This window comes from Sinohyriopsis cumingii, chromosome 16 (assembly GCF_028554795.1).
Source record: "Sinohyriopsis cumingii isolate HCF-2022 chromosome 16, ASM2855479v2, whole genome shotgun sequence".
Taxonomy (NCBI): domain Eukaryota; kingdom Metazoa; phylum Mollusca; class Bivalvia; order Unionida; family Unionidae; genus Sinohyriopsis; species Sinohyriopsis cumingii.
In genome coordinates, this window is record NC_142976.1 from 70,651,771 (window position 1) to 70,679,031 (window position 27,261).

At 34.5% G+C, this 27,261-nt stretch overlaps 1 protein-coding gene across 1 annotated transcript; it reads left to right on the top strand.

Annotated features, from left to right (window-relative positions):
- Window positions 1-2,970: 2,970 nt before the first annotated feature.
- On the top strand, window positions 2,971-23,636 carry LOC149780744 (ER membrane protein complex subunit 8-like). Its single transcript, XM_089937807.1, has 5 exons — window positions 2,971-3,189; window positions 8,532-8,608; window positions 11,757-11,826; window positions 16,435-16,523; window positions 17,109-23,636. Exons 1-5 carry the CDS (start codon window positions 2,986-2,988, stop codon window positions 17,260-17,262), a joined length of 594 nt encoding a protein of 197 aa, XP_089793933.1. The 5' UTR covers window positions 2,971-2,985; the 3' UTR covers window positions 17,263-23,636.
- Window positions 23,637-27,261: the final 3,625 nt, after the last annotated feature.

Consider the following 27,261-nt stretch of genomic DNA (forward strand, 5'->3'; position numbering starts at 1 on the left):
TATACCATTCACTCCATGTTAAAAATTTCCCATGTTAAATTCCTATCGACACCAATCTCGATATATCATTCACTCCATGTTAAAATTTCCCATTTTAAATTCTCTTGACGCCAAAGTTGCCCACGACATTTTTTACTCTAATTTCCACTGACGCTGAACAGAACAGCCCCCCCCCCCCCCACACACACACACTACTAAGGTGTATATAAGGAAAGAACTCAGCAATCTGGTTCATTCCGATTTTGGAGTCATAATGATATCTCGTGTTCCTGTTTTGTGAGTCTACAGACGTGATTTGTGTTGTACTTATATATTATTCCAGAGGAAAAGCATTTGTTTGGACTGTTCAGTAGAAATAGAAAGTGCCCATTATTTGGACTGTAATATTATTTTGGAACTTGTGAATTATTCGAAGGAGTTTTCGATGGCGCCATTTTGACAACGTCATGATTTTTGTCGGACCAGTACGTTTCTGGTTTTGAAATTAATACATAATTTTTCATTCATTTTATCTTTATCAGAATTATTTTGGGTTCACACCATAATACTGTAAATTTCTCTCAAGTTTTCATTTATGACTTTGATAATTAAATTCTTTGTAAGTTTTACAAATCTTTTTCTGTGTGCTTCTTTCCCTTTTTTTAGTTTGTGACAATAGAATCGTTAATAATAATAATAATAATAATAATAATAATAAAATGTTGATGATGATGATAATCGAGTCACAGGATTTTGAAGTTTAGTCAAGAAAGACAAGCGCAAATATATATATATATATATATATATATATATATATATATATATATATATATATATATATATATATATATATATATATATATATATATATATATATATATATATATTATAATAGTAATAATAATAATAATGAGGACTTTGTATAGCGCCTAATCTTTAGAAGCTCTAAGCGCTTTACAACATTAGACAACACCTATAAGATAAAAAAACATAATGATATGATTACAAAAACAAACACCATGAAATTAGAAAACATTAAAAAAAAAACATGCTGAGAATATTTAAGGTAGGAAACATTATTAGGTCTTTAGGTTTGTTCTTGCAGTCGAAATAAGTGAGTTTTGAGAGCCCTCTTGAATGTGATCACTGTGTCTATGTGTCTAAGTTCAGTGGGCAATTCATTCCACATTGCTGGGTCCTGTTATGCAAAAGAACGCTGTCCATATGACTTTGTTTTCATACTTGGAATAATGAGCATACGATTGTCAGAAGAGGAGCCTAAGTATCTTGCTGGTGTGTACACATGGGTGAGGTCGGATAGGTAAGTTGGACTAGAGTCCGACAGTGAAACGTAGCACAGAGAACAAATTATGTGTTTGATTCTGGATCGAATGGATAGCCAGTGTAGGGTACAGAGCAGCGGGGAGGTGTGCTCTGATCGTGGTACTCTAAGTTTGATCCGAGCAGTTGTGTTTTGAACTTTTTGAAGTTTCTGGAGCAGATATTGAGATGAACCAGACAGAAATGAGTTACAATAGTCCAGTCTTGAAAGTACTAATGAACACACAAGTGTTTTAGTGGCATCAGCTGAAAAATATTTGCAAATTGGGCTGATGAGTCTCAGCTCAAGATATGCAGCCTTGCATATGTTCATGACATGTTGGTGCAATGTGAGAGTACTGTCCAGAGTAACACCTAGGTTTCGTACTGATTGTGTGAATTTAATGTTTGTGTTGCTGATATTTATTGTCTGAGTTAAGGATGTGAATGAGAAAGTCTTTGTGTTGTTATCAGAATGGCCTCAGTTTTATCATCATTCATCTGCAGCTTGTTACATGGCATCCATGATTTCACATCAGAAATGCACCTCTCTACACCTTGGATGGTAGCATCAACTTCAGTTGGATGGCTAGATTTGTATATTTGAGTGTCATCAGGTTACAGTTGGTGAGACACTGGATGATGAGCTATGACACTTGAGAGCGACTGAGTGTACATAATGAAGAGAACAGGTCCAAGAACAGACCCCTGTGGAACACCACAGCATAGATTAACTGGGCTGGAGTGTATTCCATTTGCAGATACAATTTGTGTCCTGTTGACCAAGTAGGACTTGAACCACAGTAAGGTTGTATCATGAATGCCAAATACATGCTGGAGACGGTGAAGTAATATATCATGGTCTATTGTGTCAAATGCTGCAGACAAATCAAGGAGGGTGAGGACTGTAATCTTTCCGCTATCCAACGCAGAGAGAATGTCATTAACTACTTTTAGAAGAGTAGTTTCAGTACTGTGGCAAGGGCGATATGCAGATTGTATATTGCTAAAAAGACTGTTTGAATTTAGGTGCGATACAAGCTGTCATAGAACAACCTTTTCTAAGATTTTTTATATGAATGGGAGATTAGAAACTGGGCGGTATTTCTTTAAATCGTTATGGTCTAGTGTTGGTTTTTTCAGCAGAGGCTTTACAATGGCAGTTTTGAAAAATGATGGAAATTCCCCGGATGAGAGAGAGGTATTAATAACATCAGTTAGTGAAGGCAATACTGGATCTAAGCACTCAAGCAGCAGTGATGTTGGAATTGGATCAAGTTCAAATGACTTTGGTGCACTCTTCATCAGGATTGTACGCACGAAATCCATAGAGACAGGTTCAAATGCTGATAATGGTTGCCGCTCAAATTCTGTATCCCAACTGTATGGTGACGACGAGTCAATTGAAATTGTGGTGCTAAGCTTATCTCTAATGGTTTGTACTTTGTCACGCAAGAAATTTGCAAACATGTCCGGAAGGTCAACTGGAGAGAAGGTAGTTGGAAGTGTTGTAGATTTGTTCCTTGACATTTATATATATAATTTGCAGATTTACTGGTCTCTCGAAATTTGTTTTACTTTTTTGTGGAATATCGCTTCAGTAAAACTTTCACTCCGCGTTTGTTTCAGTCTAGTTTACCTCATAGATAATTAATTGACCGGAAGTTGATATGCAGTTTGCCAAAAATGGCGGAGGTTCTAGTCAACGTGCAAGCCTATGCCAAACTCACACTTCATGCTGCGAAATATCCACACTGTGCAGTAAATGGCGTATTGTTAGCAGAAGATTCTAAATCTAAAGACCGGAAGACAATCAGATTTGTGGACTGTATTCCTCTTTTTCACCTGTCCTTGAGTTTAGCGCCGATGTTGGAGTCTGCGTTGTTGCAGGTATTTGTTAAACTTTTCACACGTTGCAAGGACTCGCTACAGATATAGTATCGGTTAGAGATATAGGGCTGGGGTCGTTACCTGTCTGGAATCCCTGGCTCTTTGTCATTTGATTGATACTCGTACTTTTATTTGGAACGAGCAACGGTACACAGTATTGATGGGTCCCATAAGGACTCGTACCGTTGTAGACCTTTTGCATATAAACAATATATCTTATGTACTATATATAATAACACAAATGGGGACATTTCTTCCATATTTGATGCATAGACATAAAATATGTAACCTAATTTAGGTAAATAAGCATTACATTATGTTTGTTGCACACTCTTGTGTGTGCGACACACTTATTGTTTTAGGGATTACTTACTTAGATAAAACGTTTTTGTGGTCAGAATTTAACTGAGTAACACAGGATGCCGCTACAAGTATGCCAGTCGTCGACTGTAAAGGGCACAAGTCGCTTATATCAATGAAAAATAATAAAAAATTACTTTATAAAACAAGTCTGTATCTAGTCCTACTCCTACATGTAAGACCTTGATGCTGATACTTATGTTTTAGGCGTCTGGGTCTTACTGCCCAAATAACATGCTGTATGGTGTGTTCCGATGTTGATTTACTCAGAAAAACAAATCGGAATTTCAGGAATATCTCACACACATGGCAGCCCATATCGGTACTTTCCTACAAATTAAAGTTATACTATCTTAGTCCTGCTTTACTTACTCTGATGTCTTTTTCCAACCAAATTCAAATTCTCACACAAGCAAATGGACATGTTTTGAAGTTCTGATGGTCTAAATTTCAGTTGGCTGGAATGCAATAGAAGCCAGGAATACCGAAATTGGTTAAAAGGATGATAAGAATCTTGAACGAAACAAGGCTATATAAACATGTTCTTTAACATTAATATATTATTATTCATTTCATTAAAGAAGTATAATTCAATTTAACCTGATTTTGGCATTCCCGGCTTCCATTATATTTCAGCCAACTCTAATGTAGGACAATGTAACTTGAAAACAGGTCCATTTCTTTTGTGAGAATTTGAATTTATTAGAGAAAGACATCAGAGTCTATAGACTCTGAAAAATTTAATGAGAATTTGATGGCCCACTATGGAGAATTATGATTTCAGGAAGGCATTTAAGAAATTTTCTGGGGGAAAAATTCAGGCAGATATTGATGAAGTATCAGTGACATTGTTCATAAAGACTAAGCTGTATTTTGTATTATCAGTTATAAGGAAACATTTTTATTCATTCTTGCTTTTCCTATGCTATACATTGAACTTCATGTATATAAAACGGTATTGTTGTATTTATCAGTAATTTTTTTTGTGCTTTGAAAAGTAATAAAAACATGTAAGAACTAATCTACCCTGACAGGTATTAGGATCCCCTCCCAGAAGCATGTTGCAGTGACTAAATATCCATTAAAATACCAGGAATAAACACAGAACTTTGTCAGTTTTATTTATTTGTAATTATTTATTATTCTTTAAAACATGTATTAAAATTGATATGTACAAATATCATATTCTTTAACTACAATATAGTCCACTTTCATCTATGTTGCATTTCACAAAATTTTCTGATGCTGGGCTTTGGATCTTATTCCTCCACACTAGGTCCCTCTTTTTGGACTCGCGTCAATTTTGTTAAGGTCTCATGTTTTATTCTGGACCTTCCCATCATTTTGATTTTGTCAGCACACTGAAGCCTCTCACGTGCCACAAATGTCACTGATGGCACCAACACAGTTGCAGCTAGGACTGAAAAGTCTGGAAATACATATCTGTAATCTTGAGGCAGAGTTGTACAGGCTTCTGTCATTGTGCAGTTCAATAATGTTTTGATTACCAATCAAGTTGGTGGTCTCATGTTGTCTCATGCCAAGAAAATGTGTAACTTTGCAGGTTAGAAGAACCCGCATGGAGTTTAATTTCCACATTGTTTACACCACTGGCATGTAGCTTACTTTTGTCCATTATAATAATTTATTTATTTTCAATCCAAGGAAAGTTTTTATTCCAAACTCTAAGCCAGGCATCACACAATTTATTACACTTGGCTACTGTCCGATCCAAACTATCAGCTCTAGCTACTTTAGCACCGTTCTGAATCTCATTAGAATCTTCATCAGTTTTCTGTTTAACCCCAAAATACTCATCCAAATTTGCAAACAGCATTTTGTCTAAGTCTCTGCATGTCTTGATTTTGAGGTTGCATACAATATTTATATGGCTACAAACAGAAATGAACACAACAACAGGTATCATGCTGGGCTTCGCCAGTGTTGCAAATTGTTATTTTGTTTTCCTTATTAGCGATAAAATATACCATCTGGCAATATTTTTGGTGACAACTTTTTTGCTGATAAAAGCTGTATATACAGTCTTGGGATTGTAGTGGAGAAATTCAAAGGCATCATGACTGGAAGCTGCAAATGTGGATATAAAAATGCACTGGAATCTTTTGTTACATATACATGAACAAATCCTTGTTTCATATTGCCAAACAACCCTAACAGTGCATTGTTATGTCATAATTCACTTAAGCTGAAGTCTGGCCTTGGTATTTTATGCTGTAATATAATGAAAATAGCCATGTAACTGACTAGCTACAATCAACCACCTCTGAAGGTGCGAACGGGAAATGACTACAGTCAATTAGGTGACTGAAATTTTTTTATAAAATGTACAGTACCAGAAAAAATAGTTTGCTGCAACTTCAAAGAAAAATGATTACCTTTGAAGCACCGGTACATACTAAGCAAATAAAAAAATCTGTCTCGGTGTTCTACAATTATTTGATGTTGCCACAACAATAACAAACAGGTTTTGGTTTGGTCCTTCAAAGAGGGTCTATTGCGGCACCTTCAATAACACACGTACCTGCATCAAAGCAAGCCAATGAAAATCAAAGGAAGTCAGCAACAAACTTAAAATAAAAGCATTGTTTAATTTTTCATAGTGATTTGAACATATTTATTGTGTCACAAAACTTTCCTGTTTGCAACAAAAAATGTGCATACAGAGAACTCCTGCAAAAAAGTTTGCATCCAGATATGCGTAATCAAGCATTTCTGAGATCTCTGCTTGTGACCCTCATACAAAGGAATTTATTTATTTTAGCTACATCTCTGAAACCACTGGATATATTGGGTTTGGAAGAAGGAAATAGAGTGGGCATTTCTAATCTCAACTGGAATACTATTCCAGAGCAATGTTCTTGAGTATTGGAAACTTTTTATATGTGCAATAAAATCAGACTTTAAATAAACATTACCACTGTTCACAAACTTCAACATTCTAATTCAAGGCAATGTAATAACTTTTGGTCTTGTATATGCATGTCAAATCTCTTTGATTTACCTATTATGGATTGTTCCACTTCCTGATCCTACATTTGCAAATTAGCAAAATGGGCTCACCCTCTGCAAACACATCTCACTAGCTCTTGTCAGCAAATTAAGTAATATGTGAAATGGTGGCTTATAACTGGCCTCCTTACCATTAATTTCCACTATTTAAACTGCCCAATGGATAGTTTTACATCTCTAATCATCACTGTTTACCGTTTATACATGATACATGTAATGGGTATGTACTAAAAGTGGTGGGTTTTTTAAATAATTTCTTTGAAAACTACTGAAAATCCTGTTTTCTTGAAACGATCATATCATGAGCTTTGGGGGCACAAAATCATAATTTTTGCATGATATGCCATGCTTCCATCTGATTAAAATCAGATCTTAATTTCACATAGGACAGTGGTGATCTGATTTAGACCACAAGAGGGTCAAATCATTGCTTACAATGACAGTTAAATTGTAAGCAATGTTATGAGCTCCTGTAATTTAGATTGCACTGTGTTATGGGAGGTATGTCAACATCTTGAAAATACATTTACACATTTCATCAGCATGATCAGTTTCCTCAGGCAAGTTTAATTTGTCACTTAATATAATTTAACACAGACAGTGAGGCAGAATTTTGCCATATGTATATACCTTTATGCCACCAGATTCCATCAAAGAGATAAAGCCAGCTCTTCTTCTGGTCCGATGTTGTCAATCACTGATCATACCACTTCAGTGTCCTAAGTGGTTAGAGCAACTGCCTCAGATGCTGGAGGTCACAGGTTGAAACCCCAGCCATGTCATGCCAAAGACTTATTAAAAATGGTATAGCAGCTACTTCATATGGTGCTTAACACGTATGTAAGGAAGACCTGCCAACCATTGTGATTTTGCCCTAAGGCTAATGAAAATGACCCTTAAAATGTGGACTTCTGGAATAAAAGCAAAAATTACAGAAATATAATTTGTTGTGGTAAAATCCGGATAATTAGCTTGTTCATGTGATTTGATTCTGCATTTCATATTAGATTTAGTTGAGTTAGGCAACCAGGCTTACTTTACAGTAGTACCTAAGACACTTTAAACTGCATATACATTCTCATAACAAGCGTCTGCATGATCAGACTGCGTCAGTTGCGAATACCAAATTTTTAAAGGGGCCCCAAGTGGTCTAAAGCACTCACTGTTATGGATCACTGCCATCTCACCTCTGTCTGTGTGGGTTGGAGTCACGGGTTCAGCCAATGTAGGTATGTGAGAAAGCTTGCCAGTAGCTTTGCGTGGGTCAGGGTTTCCCCGGGATTTTCCTCCACCTTTTATATTGGCTGCCATGTATCTTGTGCTGAAAAATTGCGTTAAACACTACAACAGCAACAACATCCACACTTTTAAACACACATTTTGAAACTTTACAAGTACATGATATTTTGATACACCTTACTGAACAAAGGTCAGATTTATGGGAAAATTCAACTGCTTTTCTGAGACAGCATTACTAGGGTTGGCAGGTCTGACGTAAGCTTCTATTTGTAGATCATATGCATTTTTATGTCCTTTAACATCTTAAAAAAGACCATATGCATGTGCACAATTTCAAATAAAAACAATCACTACAATTTACAACCATTAATTTTTTTTAAAAATTACACAAATTAGACAAAATCATGTACCAGGAGTTACAAACAGTATAGATACAATAACCATTAACAGCTTTGAAAGAAACGTCAGCATGAAGCATTATTCTGACCCAGATTTCTTGGTTAACTACACATGTATTGATTGTTAGGTGATGTCAGAGGTAAGCAGCCACTTTTTTTTACAAAATAACAGTTGTCTGGGACTAAACACTTGCTATCTGTTGCCAGGTATTGGTGTAATATCGTTTGTATGTAATAATTACAATACCAACTCTTCTGTGCTTTAATGAGATGCTTAATTTATTTATTTTACTGTCATTTTACTAACTTTTTCAGATTGATGCTTACTGCAAGAGTAAAGGTTTAATCATCGGTGGTTATTACCAGGCCAATGAGCATTATGAAGATAATGAGTAAGTATAGCTGGATTCTACTTTACGACAAAGGTATCCGATTTTGTCTGGTCTGCGTCATTTTAGACAGATTTATAGCCCTTATCAATCGGCTTCATACCTTTACATGGGATGTTGTCTGTATTAATGAGACCTTGTAAGGAGTTCTATTCCAAGTCATCATCTAGAGTTGTTGTGGCCCCATAATGACTGTCTTCACCAAAGTTTGGTTTCCTAGTACAAGTTTTTTTAAAGGCTTAATGGATTATATCATGTTGTGTGGATTTAGTTTTGTGTTTTTAATGTCATTTGTCAGCACAATAGACTTTTTCATCTCAGTGTGTTTGGTGGAGGAATAACTTGGGTTAGAATTACTGACCCATGGGAAGCTACTGGCAAGCTTTCTCACATACCCGAGCCAAGATTTAAACCCATGCAGCCAGAGGCAAAATGTCAGTGATCTAAAAATGCAAATGCTTGATACCACCCTGGGGCCTATGAACCCATTGTGATGCATCCATTAGTATAGTTCAGTTCAATGATACCTTAGCTTCAAACAGGCTTGCTTATGAAGAAAAGTTTATTTTACTTAGAGATTCGATCAGGGTTCTCAACAGATTTCCAAACTGAGGAGTCAGTTGATCTTTGAGTCCAAAATCTCAAGAGTCAAAACTGAAATCTCGAGTCAATTCTTTTGAACTGTCATGAGTCCATAGATGTGATTCCTCATTATTGGTGGAAACAAATGATGTTTAAGATTTCTTGTCTCGTACTGAATAATGAGAAATACATGTACAGTATTTTGTAAGAAACATACAATCAGATTTTTGTGAAACATTCTCTTTCTGACTATGTCTTAACTGTGAGTATCTTTTGTATATGAAACAGACAGGATTATTTTATATTTTATTATATTTTCAGATTCTCAACATATTCTCTTATGATCTGCTCAAATCATTTTATATTCAAGCATATACCCATACAACTATGAAGGTTATTATTCAGGTATCAAGGATGTACATCACAGAATTATCAGTTCACTTTTCCACTCATTCTTAAATTTTCTATCAAATTTCGGAGATTGACTCTCCTTCTCAGAGCTGACACTATCTTTATGTTTCTTTGGAGTCAGAGGGTCAGACAATTCATATCCGGCAGGTCATTTTTGAGACTGAGACAAAAAAGAAAATATACTTCTTTGCACAATTGTGATTTTAAAGTCCAGATGTATGCACCAAGTGTTATGTCCATTCAATTTTTTCTGAATGATCCATTAATTAAAACACTCAAGATTTTAAGTTTTGCTGTCTGAAGCAAATTAATCGCCAATAAAGCACAATCCCAAGCTGAGAACTGGCTTCATGAAAAGCCATAAATTCCTGTTTTGCCTAACTGATTATAATTTAAAGCGCAATCAAACAAACACCAATATTTTATCAGAAATAAATCTAGTGAAGTCATACCTGATTCTGAAGTTTTAAACTTTCCGCCAAGTGAAGCAAATTAATTGCCAATAAATTTAAGTTGGTTCACACCTTGACAACTGGCTTCGCGAGCCGTCATATGCTCTAGTTCTGACCAGTTGATTATAATTTGGTGTTCCAATGTACTAATTCTGATATTTGATCCAAAGGCAGTCCATTCTTGTCATAATTTTTCCCTCTTCCTCTATCATAAATTTCAAACATAATCTCAAAACAATTCAACCAAATAAAGTTGCACCTAAGTGTTAGCTCCCAGTTCACCCAGTTTATATATATCTTTCATTGGTACAATATTATTGGCTGTCACAGTTAGACTGTTCTCTAGCAGATGTCACTCAATGCCTCCTACAGTAAATTTGTTATGGACAGCACACTTTGAGCAAGAAACAAAGCCGGAGGTGAATCGAGGGTAATTAATCAAGATTGATGCTCCAGCCCAAGTCAGAATTTCTGCGTGTAAAAAATGGTTAATATTTAAATTTTACATGTCAAAACCCAAGGGTACATGTCTGTTGAAAAAAAATGTAGATCATACCTTGCATAGAAAATTTTCTCATCCATCTATCATGTAATGTTCTACATTTTGTGTTTGTTGGGAAATTAGAGCTGTTGTGAAAATGAGTACAGGTTTGTCATGATTTTTAATAAATTGTGTGGAGCCTGCATACATAAAATAACCCCAGAATTGTTTATTGATAAATTGTCCTGTAAAGTATAAGCAGCTGAGGCTGAATGTCTTTTACAACTTGGAAACTTCCAAGTTTAAGTAAAATACAGCATAAGAGAAATGATTTGATAATGCTTCAGATTTATTTTGCAGTCTTTTGCCCTTTCTAAAAGCATCATTGTACAATACTTTTATTAGTTAGCTGTGCCTTGAAGCAGTCTCTCCATTGTGATTGTCACATGTCTCCATGCGGTTGAAAGGTGTACAAGGCAATTCTCTATATTCAGATGCTGCAATTCTATGTTTGCCGAATTTCAATATGAGGGGCTTTTCCCTAATCCTTTCCCTGTTCTAGTCCCCTAATCATCTCCATTTTCTGTACCCAAACCACAGTGTGAAATATCATGTCTCTAATCATCTCCATTTTCTGTACACAAACCACAGTGTGAAATATCATGTCTCTAATCATCTACATTTTCTGTATCCAAACCAGTGAGAAATATCATGTCTCTAATCATCTCCATTTTCTGTATCCAAAGCACAGTGTGAAATATCTTGTCGTTAATCATCTACATTTTCTGTATCCAAACCAGTGAGAAATATCATGTCTCTAATCATTTCCATTTTCTGTATCCAAACCACAGTGTGAAATATCATGTCACTAATCATCTACATTTTCTGTATCCAAACCACAGTGTGAAATATCATGTCTCTAATCATCTCCATTTTCTGTACCCCAACCACAATGGAAACATCATGTGCCATGTATTGTATAATCATTGTCATGGGCATTTTTACATATATTTGGACAACAGTTATTCTTGTGGAAAGCCATAGATCAATCTAAGGTCATATGGATAAAAGATATTTAAAAAAGTAATCTGGGAGTAAATTCATTTTTTTCTTCAATCTTAACATTTTTTAATTTAGCTGGATACTCTAACCATTCCCACCAGATTTAATCTGTTAAAGGTATCAGTTCTTGTTTTCAAGCCAGTACTTCATATTTTATTTTCAGACTTAACAATATAGCCAAGTCTGTTGGTAAAAGGATACAGGATTGTTTTCCAGATGCCTGTGTATTTATGGTAAGTCTAGATTTGTTTAGCTACTGCTACGCCTGACTGAAAGATCATACTGACATGGGGTTTTCATCAGAGGGTTTCCTATGATGTCTGGTTAGTTCTAAATGAAAATGGTACAAATCTGTATCACAGTGGCCATCCTGAAAATCTTATTGCTACTTGTCCTTAACTGCTGATCATATCAACAAATACTTGATTCATGAAAAGACCTTTTGTGAAGTCCAGTTTGTCATTGCAATTCATCCTAAATGGAAAGTCATGTTGATTTTGCCTGAGGACTTATGGTTTGTCCTAAATAATAAATGATGCCAGACTGATGTCTCTTATTTCCACCATAGTGGCTATCTTGTAAAAGTTGTTATTGCTACTGAATGGATGATAATATGAATATGGGTTTTTCTCTGGTAGTTGTGAATTATGATGTTTGTGCTAATTGAAAATGGTGCCTATATAACATCCATTACATCCTAGGATCTTCATCCACCAGATGCACTGGCCACCTTGCATGGAATATCATGTGCCCAAAAATGGTGTTAAACCCACAAAACTTAAAATGAGTTGTCAAAAACCACTGAACCACAAAACAACCTAGTTGAACCAAATTTTGCCACTGTTAAACTAGAATAAACTGTCAACAATGATATGTTAAGAATCTCTGAACCAAATTTGACAGAAAGCATTATTGTGTAAGGAGCTTTCAAGTAATGGTGTAATGATTAGTTGGTATGTTGTTTGTACTGGTACACTACTGTATCACAATTCATATTGTGGGTGAATTGGGAACAGTTTATGATTGACTTCTATTTCTAGGAGTCACAAATGGTGGACTATTCCATCCTATATGCTCAGAGAATGTTCATTTACTACTATTAAGAGTTCTAGGGCAGCCCTTTCAAGTTATGAAAAGACCAACGCATTGGTTTGAACCACCAAATTTTCACATATCAGGTATTTTGAGCTGCAATGATGGGGGATTTGCTAACTGATAGTGATACCATGATTGAATCTCTCATGGGTTTTGGTCTTTGTCAAAAAAAACCTACGAACTGTTGAGTGAAGCTTCTTCAGAGAACCATCTCTTTCAGACTTTTTTCAAGCTGTCCTTGGTGTCTGTGAGATGAAGAAGCAAGCTTCACGTCCTGTCTACAGGAGAAGTTTGTCTGTGGTTCAATGTCAGTTACCTTTTTTCCTCCTTTGTTTACCAGGTTGGTTTTTTTTAAAGCCATAAAACCAGTTTCCATACAGAGATCTCCGGTCTCAGTCGTATCTATGCTGGGGATGATGGAGACCAACTCTTATGCTTGGGTTAAGGCATAACAGTTCTATTTGGCTTTTTTTGAAAGGAAGAAGGAAGGGTAGAAAATGTCTTTCCTCCTTCTTAAGGGCTGTCATCTTGGCATCTGCAGTCTTTAGGTGGATTGTCCTTACAATCAAAAGGGCTTATCAGTGTCTTACTGAGTGGGATATCTTGTTCATGATGACTAAAGGCTATGAAAGCTGCATGTTAGCGGTCACACTATTTTATTCTCCTTCTGTCATTGCTCTTTGGAACACAAGAATAAAGTCTTAGGGGTCAATAGTTACAGCATAAAATATTGCCCAAGCTGGTAATAACTTAACTGATGGGAACATTCCTATAGTAAGAATAAGTGTATCCTTTTTTTATGTCATTATCCTCCTACTGCACTGGCACAGTAATTATTGCATTAGTGACAAGTAATGTATTACTGATATTAAAATTTAGTTGCCGGAGTGGGGGGGGAATCAGATTAATTTTAACGATGTACTACTGAACTATCACTTTTGCCAGATTCCATCCTCTCACTCCACTTTGATGTCCCACAAGTAGACACTGTCCCAAAAACAGGATGACTGCTGTGTGTGGGCCTTGACATTGTTGGGTGAGGAACAGACTGGGTTTTGTCTTCCGTCTGGTTCTGGGCTTATGGAACTTTACATTTTATGGGGAGATGGAATTGTCTATGGCTTGGTTTGGTGCTTTACAGCACAGCAACACATGTAGGTTATTTATTGCCAAGGCAATTGGAGTAAAGTGCCTTGCCCAAGGACATTCCATGGTAACTGACCAGGTAGAATTTGAATTTCATTTCTGACATGATTCTAGCACACTAACCACAGAGCCAGTGCAGCTCCCTCCTAAAGGGTGAACCTCTACCACAGTGTATACCCTTGCCAGTATCCACTGTTCACAGGACACATTTGAAGTGCAGACAAAATTCTTCTTCCTTCAATATCATTATTTAATTTTATCAACAATTTTATCAAGTCTCCATGATGGTCCAGAGGGCAGTGTGATTTATTCCTGTTTTGAGAGCCTATATAGAATCCCTCGTTTTATGAATAGACCCTACTTGTGCAAAGGTCTTTTACATTACTACAAACAACATATCTTTATAAAGTCCCTATTTGTATTACTGCAAGAGAGTCACCCTACTTGCATGAAGGCCTTTTACGTTATTGCAGGTGATAGATAGAGACACTACTTGTATGAATGTCTTTTACATTACTACAAGGGAACCGCGAATGGCCTAGTAGTCTAAAATGTTCGCTGTTCCGGATCACTGCCACCTCACCTCAGTCTTCATATGTTTGAGTCTCAGGCTCGGCTAACGTGGGTACATCAGAAAGCTTGCCAGAAGCTTCTTGTGGATTGTGATGGTTTTTCCAGGGTTCTTTCTCCACCAGTTATACTGGCCACCATGTATAGTCTATCTTGCGCTGAAAAATGGCATTAAACTCTACAAGCTGATCTCTTTAAAAGGACTAGACCCTACTCATCAGACTGATCTCTTTAAAAGGAATATACCTACACATCAAATGATCTCTTTAAAAGGAATAGACCCTACTCATCTGACTGATCTCTTTAAAAGGAATAGACTGTACTCATCGGACAATCTCTTTAAAAGGAATAGACCCTACTCATCAGGCTGATCTCTTTAAAAGGAATAGACTCTACTCATGAGGCTGATCTCTTTGAAAGGAATTGACACTGCTCATCAAACTGATCTCTTTAAAAGGAATAGACCCTACTAATCAGACTGAACTCTTTGAAAGGAATAGACTCTACTCATCAGGCTGATCTCTTTAAAAGGAATAGACCCTACTCATCAGGCTGATCTCTTTAAAAGGAATAGACCCTACTTATCAGACTGATCTCTTTAAAAGGAATAGACCCTACTCATCAAGCTGATCTCTTTAAAAGGAATAGACCCTACTCATCAGACTGATCTCTTTGAAAGGAATAGACCCTACTTAGCAGACTGATCAAATTTGACAAAATGAATCCTGGCTTTTTTTTTATCTTGGTTTGTTGAAGACTTTGGGTTTTTTTTATAAAAATGATGTTTATCTGCCATCAAAAACAGTTTCAGTACTGTCAGTGAAAATAAGTATAACCATAAAACTCTTTTCTCATGGGCACTGAAGAGAATTTTTAAAAAAATTTCTACTGATACAACCTTGTTTTGGTTTTTGATATTCTCGCATTAACTTGTTTTTCTACTTGCATATTCATTTGGCAAGAGGAAAACTTGCATATATCCCATTTTTGCTGACAGTATTTCTTCTGATAGTTACCATTATTATATATACTACATTTCCAGAGGTAGAGAATAATAAGGAACTGCAATACTTGTATGTCATTGTCATTATAAGTTTTATTTAAAAAAATTCAATGAATAATTTTTAAAAGAATTAAAACTGTTATTGCTGAATTGTTTTTCTTGTTTATAACTGAAGTTTGTTATTTCTATACACATGTCCAGGTTGTAGTTTTGGATTAGGAACAATCATCCTCACAACAATTCAGTAAGATTGTATTAGGCACAATCATTTCATTATAAGGGGTTAGTTTAAAATATTTGACACAGATAGCTGTGATCATTTCTCCCACACAAAAAAATACTAGCAGAGCATTTCATCGAAGGAGACATAATTACAGACTTTACCTAATTGAAGATGATATCAGATAAATATTTCTTCATCTGGTTGGAAATAAATTATTGTCTAAATATACCTTCCCATTTGTACCCCCCCCCCCCCATTCAATAACGGCAGTCTATAATGTGATAAAAAGTGAACAGAAAGTCGATTCATTCATTCATTTATAATTTCTTACCTGGTTGTGACCAGAGTGACCCTACCACTGGCATCATGTGTACCTTTCATGATTAACAAACATTCATTTTTCTCAGACAAAAGAGTGATGTAGTTCATCCGTTTCGGTTACTGATGGATAATTCCATAATTTACCATAATGTTGAGAGTATATAGTTATATCCCTTTGCACACATGCACATAGAAATTACACTACTTGTTAAATCCATGTGAAAGGCAAATTTGTATCTTTCATTCTTTTACTTCGCTTGATTCAACATTGTAAATATCAGAAGCAGACAAAATAGTATTTTTTTCAATGTACATATATATGTAGTCGTGCATAAACCCCTTTGCTGAAAATGGACTTTAAATGTCAACTTACATTTTCCGTAATTAAATAAAATTTTATGATTATTTAAGTGTTCATTAAGTCCTTTGAGTTTTCAGATTGAGATACTCTTTTCTGTTATTAGACTGTTTTCTCCTTTGCAGATTGAGAACAATAAGGTATCCTTGGAGTCACGTTCAGAAGTTTACAAGACATATGTTTACAAAGACACAAATTGGGTTAAATATGATCAGTAAGTCATTCTACACATGATTTTGGTTTGATTTCAGTTTGATAGTTTATGTAGGCATATATGTGTTCAAGCCAGAGATGTTAACTTAAGAAGTACAGTTCTAACTAGGATTTCTAACTCTGATAGATGGTAGTCTTTTCTCAACCAGACTCTTGTGTCTCTCATTAGATTACCAACAAATGAGGGCCTGGTAAATAAAGAACAACAAAAAAAAACAAGACTTTTATTGTAACACTGTAACATGGTTTTACCAAAAATTTGGACAGATGATTTGATTGACTGATGGGATGTGGTGATGAGCTGTCATGTTTTGTGTAAATGTCAGAATTTCATTGCTTGATTGAAGTACACCTCTTGCATTGGTGTCTAATTAGAAAATAATGATTAATTATACTCTTTATTCTTTTAAGCCTACAATAGAACTTTAGCACATGGCATCATGATAAAGATGAATGTTGTATAAAAAATAAAGCATTAAAAAATAAAGCATTGTTATGGTAAATACATGTGTTGTATACATAAAAATTAAAAAAAGTTGTGTCAGTTTCATCAGCATAATGCCCTTTTTACAATTATCTATTTCAGACGTACTATTGAAGAAGAGGCAATCTCGATCACAAACTCTTTATTACAGGATGGTGCACATAGGGAATTGATAGATTTTGACAATCACTTAGATGATGTGTCAAATGACTGGAGGAATTTAACAGTTAATGAAAATATAAAGAGATGTATTTAGAGCATTTCATTGACTATGGAGAGAGAGAGAGAGTGAGAGAGAGAGATGAAAGTCCAGATATTGAAACTTGCAAATAAACATGATAAGCAGATTGTTCATGTCTTAAATTAGTTTTCCATGTGCAAGAGATAGGAATTTGCTTTTCTTTTTATGGCATTAGTATCAGTGACATCACATTAGGTTTGGCGTTTTTGTCTTGTATGGGATTTAAGCATTTTGCATACAACATTAGCATCCACTTTTCAAAGAAACTATTTCATGGATTTAATATACATTTTAAAAAAAAAAGAGGAAAATTTAATTTGAATTTAAGATTATATTTTCATAGATTTGTGAAAATCTAATGATTTAATATTTTTGTAGTTGTTTATCTTACATGATTTGGAAATGTATAAACGAAGAGCCTAGAATTTATCCCAACAAGCATACAGTGATAAAATATCCCTACTCCTCATTTCCCGTATTCAAGAAATACCAGCTATTACAGATTTTGTCAAGATTATTACAAGAGCAAATTCAACATTATGAATTACTCTTAATTCACTACCTTTCCTTGGATACCAAGTTTTGCCACCAACTATGAAATTAAACACTGAAAAGACAATAACTCTTTTGTTGGAACAATAGCTACCCACACCAATGGAACAATAGCTACCCACACCAATGAATTTAAGTAGAGATGAGAGTTAAATCTTTCCAAAGCCATAAATAATTAGCATTTTATTGATGAAATGCTTGAAAATCCATTTTGCGAATAACATTTGTGTAGAGGCATCTTCTATGTTGACATGGATTGGGAATAAAGTATTTTTGCACCAGTATGATAGACTGGTATATAGAATATAGTTTGCTTTAAAAAAAAAACAGGATGTAGATAGCATAAATCATTCAATCAGAATATGTGAAAAATTGTGGTAGAGATGGAAAGAAAAGGAAGATGCAGTTAATTTGTGAGGAAAACTGATGTTTTACTGTTTGGGCCAAAAACATGGAAAGAATTCAGGGTTCTGGAATTGGAAGAATGGATGAACCATTTACTTGCATTGGACACTAGCAAAAATTACTGTATGGTCATGTATAGACACATATAAAGATGCTGTATGATTGTATATATAATTTTATTATATTATTGTTAACAGACGTGTTATCCATTCCAGAGAGGCTGTCTAGATTCTGAAAAGTTTAGGTTATTTTTCCTTATAAGTATGCACATAATTTGGCAATTCTGCATATTCGGATCTTGGAGTGGATGTAAAAATTCATTGGATTAATTTTTACTCCATTTATTTGCATTGTACATAAAGATGCCAATAGGTATCCGGGTACTTAGCCATTGATAATAGCAAGGTTTAGCAAATGAGCCATCGGATACCCGTATGCTTTGTTCATGTTTTCTGCCAGTGCATGCAAAAGCACTCACTCAGTTTTCAAGTTGACAGTCCTCTCGATTGACCTGCAAATACATGTACTTTTTTAGTGCCACGCAGAGGTCTGCCTCTTCTGTAAATAATTGACCTTAATCCCATAGTTTGTTTCCCATGAGACTGTCCCAACTCTTTGATTGAGCTGCAAGTTTGGTAACAGAGGGTGGTTATTTGATCTTCCCACACAACTGACATGTATTCATTTGCAACCTTGAATAGGTTTCACAAATTGAATGATCGAAGTGTTACTTACAGGCTCCATTTTAGTCTCTAAATAATCATCTACAGGTGACACTGAGGCCAGGGAAATTAATTCAGGCAACATTTATGATGACTAGACTACAACGATTTACTAGACAGCAATGGAGGATTTCGGAACTTTATCAGACTATGAGGATCAATTCTTGGACTTTGTACCGTATAACATTAGGTAGTGATATTTATAGGATACTGTGAATTTGAAAAAAATATGCACTTAGCTTTAGGTTTGTATGCATTTAATACAATTGCCCATTGATCGGGTACCCAGGTAACCAGTCATTATGATCAGTTTGTACCTGGTATAAGGTTTCTAAAATTTTGACAGCTTTTTAGTTGTAGATATAATATGCAGTTTAAGCAACATATAAGTTAAAAATACAAACATTCTAACATTGTTGATCGTTTTGTCTGCAGAGTATATTTTTTTAGCATTACTGGTTAGGCAGTAGAATTTATGGGACATTGTTTCATCGTCTGTCTTCCATCTGACCATCACTGCAGCCATCTTAAAAATCTTGTTATTGCTGCTCCTCGCAAACAGAAGTTTTTACCAGAAGACTTGATATGATGTCTACTTGGTTCTGAATGAAATAGGTGCCAATCTGATATCTAGTATGGATGGTCATATAAACAATGGGTTTTTACAGTAAATACTATTGTGATGTGTTATTGGTTGTAAATGAATTGGATGCCAGTCTAAATGTCAAATATGGCCAACACTGCAACCAGCTTTAATTTTTTTATATCAATATTCATGAACAACCAACATCATAGGATTTCTAGTTGGCCCTAAATGAAAATAGTGCCAGTCGCATGTACAACGTAGCACCAACTGCTGCCATCTTGATATTGCTTAACCTGAATGGATGCTTTTATCAACATGGTTTTTTTTTATACTAAAAGACTACTTATGATGTTTAGTTGGTTCAAAATGAAAATGGTGTTTCTCAGATATCCAATATGGTCACTACAGTGGCTGTCTTGAAATTATTATCACTAATTCTCCTCAATGATTACATCACTGAAAACTTTGTATGATGTCTAGTTGGTTGTAAATGGAAATCGTGCCAATCTGACCTCCCCAAAATGGCCATCAGGAATATCTTATTATGGCTACTTCAAGTATCTGTCATATCAACATTGTGCATTCAACAGAAGACTTCTCATAATGTCTAGTTGGTCCTAAATGAAAATGGTGCACATCTGACATCCAGTATGGCCTCAATGGCAGCCATGTTGAAAGTCTTGTTATTTTTAGTCTCCCAAAACAGAAAGTTATATCAACATGGGATTGTCACAAAAGACTTCTTATAATGTCTTATTGGTCCTAAATTAAAATGGTTCTAATCAAATGTCTGGTGAAAATTTTGTTGTTGCTACTTTTAAATAGAAAAACATTTTGATATGGATGTCTTATCAGAAGAGTTCTTGTAGTGTCTGATTGGTCTTAAATGAAAAGGATGCAGATTTGATGATCAATATGGCATTCATAGTGACCATCATGAAAATATTGTTACCTCTACTTCCCCAAAATAGATGGCTATATCAGCATGGAATTTTCATCTGTCAAGTAATTATCACACCTTGTTGATTGTAAATGAAATTGGTGTAAATCTGACATCCAGTATGTCCACCACAGCAGCTAATTTGAAAATCTTGTTATTGCTGAAGAATTTCAGAGATTGTATCAAGATTCAGTACTTAGAAGGAAGAAATGGGCCTGTGTTGAATAGAAATTCTCTTTGACCAGTAGTGTGTCAGTCTTAGAGAGGGATTTTCCAGTAGAGTGTCAGTCTTAGAGAGGGATTTTCCAGTAGAGTGTCAGTCTTAGAGAGGGATTTTCCAGTAGAGTGTCAGTCTTAGAGAGGGATTTTCCAGTAGAGTGTCAGTCTTAAAGAGAGATTTTCGTTTATGCATTATATAGTTAGCTCTTTATGTAAAACGTTTGCTCAGCATTTAACTGAGAAAGTACATTTCTCTTGAGAATTACTGCTCACCTTTGGTTAAAGTAGGTCAGAATGAACTATTTTTCATTCTCCAATGATTTATTGTGTATAGCTCCATTTCCATGACACAGTTGCATGTAATCAACTGAAAATGCATGCATCTTGAGGTCTGCTATTCATTCTCTTGGAAAGCATTTCTCTGTGACTCACTTATCTGGCTGAGTTCATTATTATATATCTTTGGGTCTTGCAGCTGAAGTGCAGGTGAGAGACAGCATTTCACAAAATTCTTTTGATTTGTTTGGAAGTCTGATGTTAGTATTGTGACCCGCTATACCTCTAGCAGAATGGTATTAGAGATCTCAGGTATGCTGTTGTACATCACACTGTTTTCAGTCAGTTACATGAAATGTAGCAGTTGACCACATGTTGTGTTGATCCCTATGTGAAATTTGGGAAAATTTATCTACAAGAGCTGGAGTAACTTTATCACAGACAGTATTCTGTAGATATGAAAATATGCACCTCATTTTTAGTGTCAAAATAGACAATTATTACTTGGATTTTTTGTTCAGATAATTGAGTGTCATGTATCAGGAACTTATTTCTATTATTATTTTAAAGTTTTGACAATTTGTAGATAATGAATATGTAAAGGTGATGTATGCCATTTCCTAATGAAGTGATTTAACTTTGTATATTTTATGTGTCTTAGATTGTATACATATTTATTCATCGTCGATGATCGGTGAGCTATGATTTTTGTGTTAGTGCAATAATTATAGGACAGACAAGAATTGTTTGTATATATAAATACACAATATACGTCTGTATTAATTTGATGATTACTATAAAATTCAGTGACAAATTCACACTTTTTAAACTTTTAATGATCAAACATAGGCACAATTTTATCCTTAAATTTCTATCCAACATGATCTTCATCAGGTGTGGTGAAGATGTTATTTGTAATGGAGATTCTGATTTTGAATGTTGTACATTTCCCTGGACAGTTTGTAATGGTAGGTAATTATTGAAAGGCTGGATTAATTTATTACTACAATTAAGAACAGCTTCATTTAATACCAAGTAAATCATGTTATAATATTTAATTTTGTTATAATTTATTTTGTGCTGATAAATTCAGTTTGGGTATTGGATTATTTCTTGAAAAATTGTTAGTAAATAATTCCATGATGTAACTAATTCAGGTTTTGTCATTTTGCAGAATTTGAAGATGGTGACATGTTCATATGGCTTTATGTTAATTATGTGTTCATTACTCTTTACATGAAAGGAACAATATGCATGTTTTTAATTTACTAATCAGTCTCACCAACAGACATCAATAGTCAACCGGTATGGGCTTCCCACAGTAACTTCCGCCACTAGTGTAATATATTGTACCATGTGTTTATTACTACGAGTGTTCAAATGCTCTTCTTGTCCCACATGGTGTTATATAATCAGGCTGGAGTGAGACTTATCTCTACAGATAACTGGTCGGCCAAGACTGACTTGCTTTGAAATTGTCAACCTGAGGATGCCATCTGTGGGCAGCTTGTGATGTATTTGATTGAAGACTATGAGTACAGCTCAGTTCTTTATGGTGTTCATTATCGGAAACAATCACTGTGAAATCTCCAGTAACAAACCTTAGGGTTTAGCCAATTAAAGACAGATTGATCTTCAATATTGGTGTTCACAATACGATGACTACCAAAATTACTGTGTAATATATGAGAACTGTTGACTGAAATGAAACGACGGTTATTTACGATTATTGACAGTGGTATCGGATAAACGGATTACATTCTGATACCTGCTGAAGTATTTCAATAATGATACAGAAAAACCTGTAAATAATTGCCAGATGTAAATGGCTTGGCTTAGTTTATGATATGTAGATGTTTACACAATCAATAAACACATAATTGAACATGCACATGGATGTCACTGATGCAGGAGCTAGCCATTTCAGTTAAATTATTTATTTCAACATATCTACTTAAGAGGATTGTTTATCAGAAGTTTCAGTTTATTCTTTCATTGGAGTTCACATCTTTGATTTTCTCACTCAGTGTAGCATCACTAGGAAAAAGCTTAAGTTGTCAAACACTGGTTATTGTGCACATTACACGGGTTGATTCGCTAATGATGCTGATAAAAATATCTTTAAACTAATATATTTACCTTAAACAACATGGCTTTTAACAGAACATTTGATTAGTAACATTTATTAAAAATAAAAACCATTTCAAGTCTAGAGCCTAAAAAATCATCATATATGTATGCCCATGCAGTACATCCAGTTCCATTATCAATTTTGTGCATTTATATATATATAGGAAACAATTTCTCAACAATATTTGGAATATTTTATTTAAACTGTCATATACATCAAACACCTGTCTTGTAAACTGAATCTTGTTATAATTGAAGGTAAAAGACATAAGCAAATGAAACGACAGGTCAAGTAAGTACTGCATGCACATTATAACAGCCTTTAATTGTCCTTTAAGTATACTTGATAGATACAGTAAAGTTTGACTTCATTTGCTTCAACTATACTGCTTCATTTTGATTATTATAAATTGTATATATGTTTAGATAATTTGGTAAAAATCACAGCCTTAAAAATGGTTACCTATGGGAAGAGGTCCAAATGGTTTCTTTAAACAGGTGACCTCTTTATGCATGTTCACCTTTCAGAATTGGTCTTTGAATAAATGCATTAACTGAATCCCATTACTTTTATTATTATTATTATCAACAGATTTAGTTCAGTGCACTATTGAACAAAATCATAAAATATATATTTTTTGTATCTCCTAAACCTATGTTGCACACATGATTACTGTATCCAGATCACTTGAATCCATCCTCCGAGTGGCTGAGTGGTCTAAAGCGCTCACCGTTCCGGATCACTGCCATCTCACCTCTGTCTGCGTGGGATCGAGTCTAAGGCTTGGCTAGCGTGGGTACGCGGGAAAGCCTGCCAGTAGCTTCTTGTGGGTCGGTGGTTTTCCAGGGTTCTTCCTCCACCCAGTTAAACTGGCCGCCATGTATAGCCTATCTTGTGCGGAAAAATGGCATTAAACCCTAGAACAACAACAATAATGAATCCATCCTACAAATTAAATCAATACCAACTCTTTAAAAAATATCACAGGTTGTTTTGACAACATTTACATTTCAACATTGATTGACTGCATTAAAAAAGTGTTAAACACACTGGCTTTTTTTATGGCCAACTTTTAAAAATTAAGTTTACAGAGATGTTTACACTTCACAGTATGAGTTGACCAGTTTGAAAACTTGCTCATATCAAAAGACAGTCTCATGTGAGAGGTTTAAGACAACTATGGAATAGAGAGAAGCCTTGTATGCATGAAGTGTTCCTCTTTAAACTTGTGATTATGTATGTGTGTGTGTGTATATATGTGTGTGTGTGTGTATATATATATATATATATATATAAAAGCACTAATTAATGAAGAGGCAGTCTCTGTTTATGTTTGCATTATTTGCCAGTAGATTTGCTAACATTTGTATGCATTGTTATGTAGTTGCTCTTTTTCTCTCTCAAAGGAATGCAATATGTCATACAATACCTTCTATTCTTTACACCACAAGTATGTACAATACCTGGTCAATTCCTGTTTGGCAGGTTTTCAATGATTAGCAGCAAAGCCCCAAAGATTGGGTCAGGAAGACGTCATCCACAAGTGCATTTTTGGGTGAGATAGTTACTTTAAAATACTTACTAATATACTTAATCAAAAAACTTTAGTCAGCATCTAGTTTTAGGAAAGTAAGTGAGGAAATTTGTTTTTGCAGACATTAATATTATATACTTATAATGCAAATACCAACAAGTGACGATTTTAATGTGAGTCAGGTTTTGACCTAACAGGTGGGATTAAACACATTATCTCTTCCTAATTGTTTAATTAAGCACTATATAGCTACAAATTACAAGACTGATTATGTGTGAAAGCTTATATCATGGTCATAATCCTGTATTTAAACGATTCTGGAAGATGAATCACAATTTTTTTAAACTACATGTATATTGTGTGGCAGTGTGTCCAACTTTTAAAACAAATGATATAGTCTAAGCCCTAATTTAAAAGCAAATAAAAACTAGCAATAACAACCTTTAATATCATTGTTCAGCGTTTGTTTAAAGACCTTTATTACCATCCTCCAGTGCTATTTTAAAGACCATTATTGACTATACTCCAGCACTTGTTTAAAGACCTTTATCGTCATACTCCAGCACTTGTATAAAGACCTTTATTGATGTGCACCTTTCAAAAAAAACTGCAAGCTCTACCTGGTCAATTTCACTTCCTCAACTTTTTTTAAAAAAAACCCAGCCAATAACCTTTTTTTGTTGATTTTTTTAAATATATATTTGGTAATTAATTTATTGCACTTTCAGAAACTAGTATTGTCTAGTCTGGCAAACTGTTTTCCATCTTTTAATAACTGAATGATTGTGTACTTTAGACTAATTCAGGTTGATTTTTTGAGCATATGAGATCAGTTATTTAGTTAGCTGCATGCTTACATCATGTACAATTTCCACAAGTACAATATCCAAAGAAATTTTGTCACAATACATAAAAGTGACATAGGGGTATAAACACATTCTCTCAACTGTGCATGCTGCAAATGTAAGCAACTTCACCTTACATCCGTCAATTTTGTAAAGTTCATAGTAGCTGTAGAGCAATCACAACAGTCAAAATGTCATATTCCAGAACTAATATTTCATTTTTTAGTTCCAATAAATAATCTAAACAAATGTTTTTTCCCTCAAAATACAACATGAAATACGTCTGAAGACATGTTAAAACAAGATAAAAAAGTTCAAAAATTATAAAAAATTACTAAACTGTTCACTCCATGTACATATATACAAACATAAGGGGTGAACATGCATTTTGCTCCAACTAGTTATGTGACTTTTGCAAATATCACACATTGTAATGGAACCTACTTAACCCGAACCCATCCAATGGGAAATAACTTGATTCTTCAAAGAACCAACCGGACCCCATAAGTCAATGAGAAATTACACCAAAGTTGTCAACTAATTTTAATATTATTATTATTATTAATGATCATAAACACCAATGTCAAAAACTCGTTATAAATCTGTTGCAATCTACTCCTATTATATTAACATAGACTTTTATACCTGTGTACAAAAATTAACTATCTAATTATAGTCATTACAATAAGTCATGAACACAAATTACACATAATATAGATATGGCTATAATGTACCAAGAGTTACAACAACATACATAACAATTTAGACTACACCCAATCATATCGCAAAGTTTCAAGTCTGTGTCTTTATGGTGTTGGAGATTTATTGCCTTACTAATGGATGGACAGACAGGAAGACTTAATTTACACATTTTTAGAAGATGCATGTGGATAAAATTCATATTTATAAAAGTTTCTTATTTAAACATTATGACTGTCAATGGTAATTACAAAAATATTTCAGATACTATAAATCCTTTAAGAAAAATCCTTGGTGACAAAATAAACCTTAAGTGGATTGTACATTGTAATTGCATATTTCCTAAGTTTTATTATTTTAAAAATAAAGCATTTAAAGTTTACAGTTTTTGTATGAAGCTATCAATAGTTGATTTCATGGTATTTGTGTTAATTCCACAGATTACTAAAATTCTACTAATGTTGGCAATTTAATTTTTCTTCTTTAGGTGATAATTATAATGGATACTGAAATAATTATATTTTGTATAATATTGGATCACAACACATATTTTTAATGCGCATACAATCACACAAACCATCATTTTTCTCTTCCAAGACTACTTCAGTGTATTTTGCAAACAAAAACCAAACCAGTTCGTTTAATGCTTGTAGGTCATGCACAGATCTGATCTAGGTTAAAATACAAATAAAATCCTTGACCATAATAGTTACACTTCTGTGTCAGACAAGTTCACAGTTGTCTAAAGGGATAAAAGGATAATATAAGAGAGTCAGCGCCAGGCTTAAATTTTCACTCTTCAAAACAAAAGCTAAACCCAGGTCAGACATGGATCTAATCAAGGTAGAAGTAGACATAGAATCCTTCACCAAAACAGTTACAAATCAGCTAAGTTCACATAGAGTTTAAGGGACAAAGGGTTTTTTATTCTAATTTCTAATATATGAGTCACTGCCAGGTCTATACTTAGTTTGCTTATATATTTCTGTCAAACAATGATTTAAAATGTACTTTATGTGAGGATGTACCTGAAACAAAATAAAAAAAGAATATAAACTAAAACAAAAATATGAAATAAGATGCCCTGCTGAATGACATCTGCAGT

Excerpts from the sequence above, each read along its gene's own strand:
- LOC149780744 (XM_089937807.1), top strand. The coding sequence starts at position 2,986 with ATGGCGGAGGTTCTAGTCAACGTGCAAGCCTATGCCAAACTCACACTT. Across the intron at positions 8,609-11,756 it reads GAGCATTATGAAGATAATGA|ACTTAACAATATAGCCAAGT; the intron begins GTAAGTATAGCT and ends TTTTATTTTCAG. Across the intron at positions 16,524-17,108 it reads AATTGGGTTAAATATGATCA|ACGTACTATTGAAGAAGAGG; the intron begins GTAAGTCATTCT and ends TATCTATTTCAG.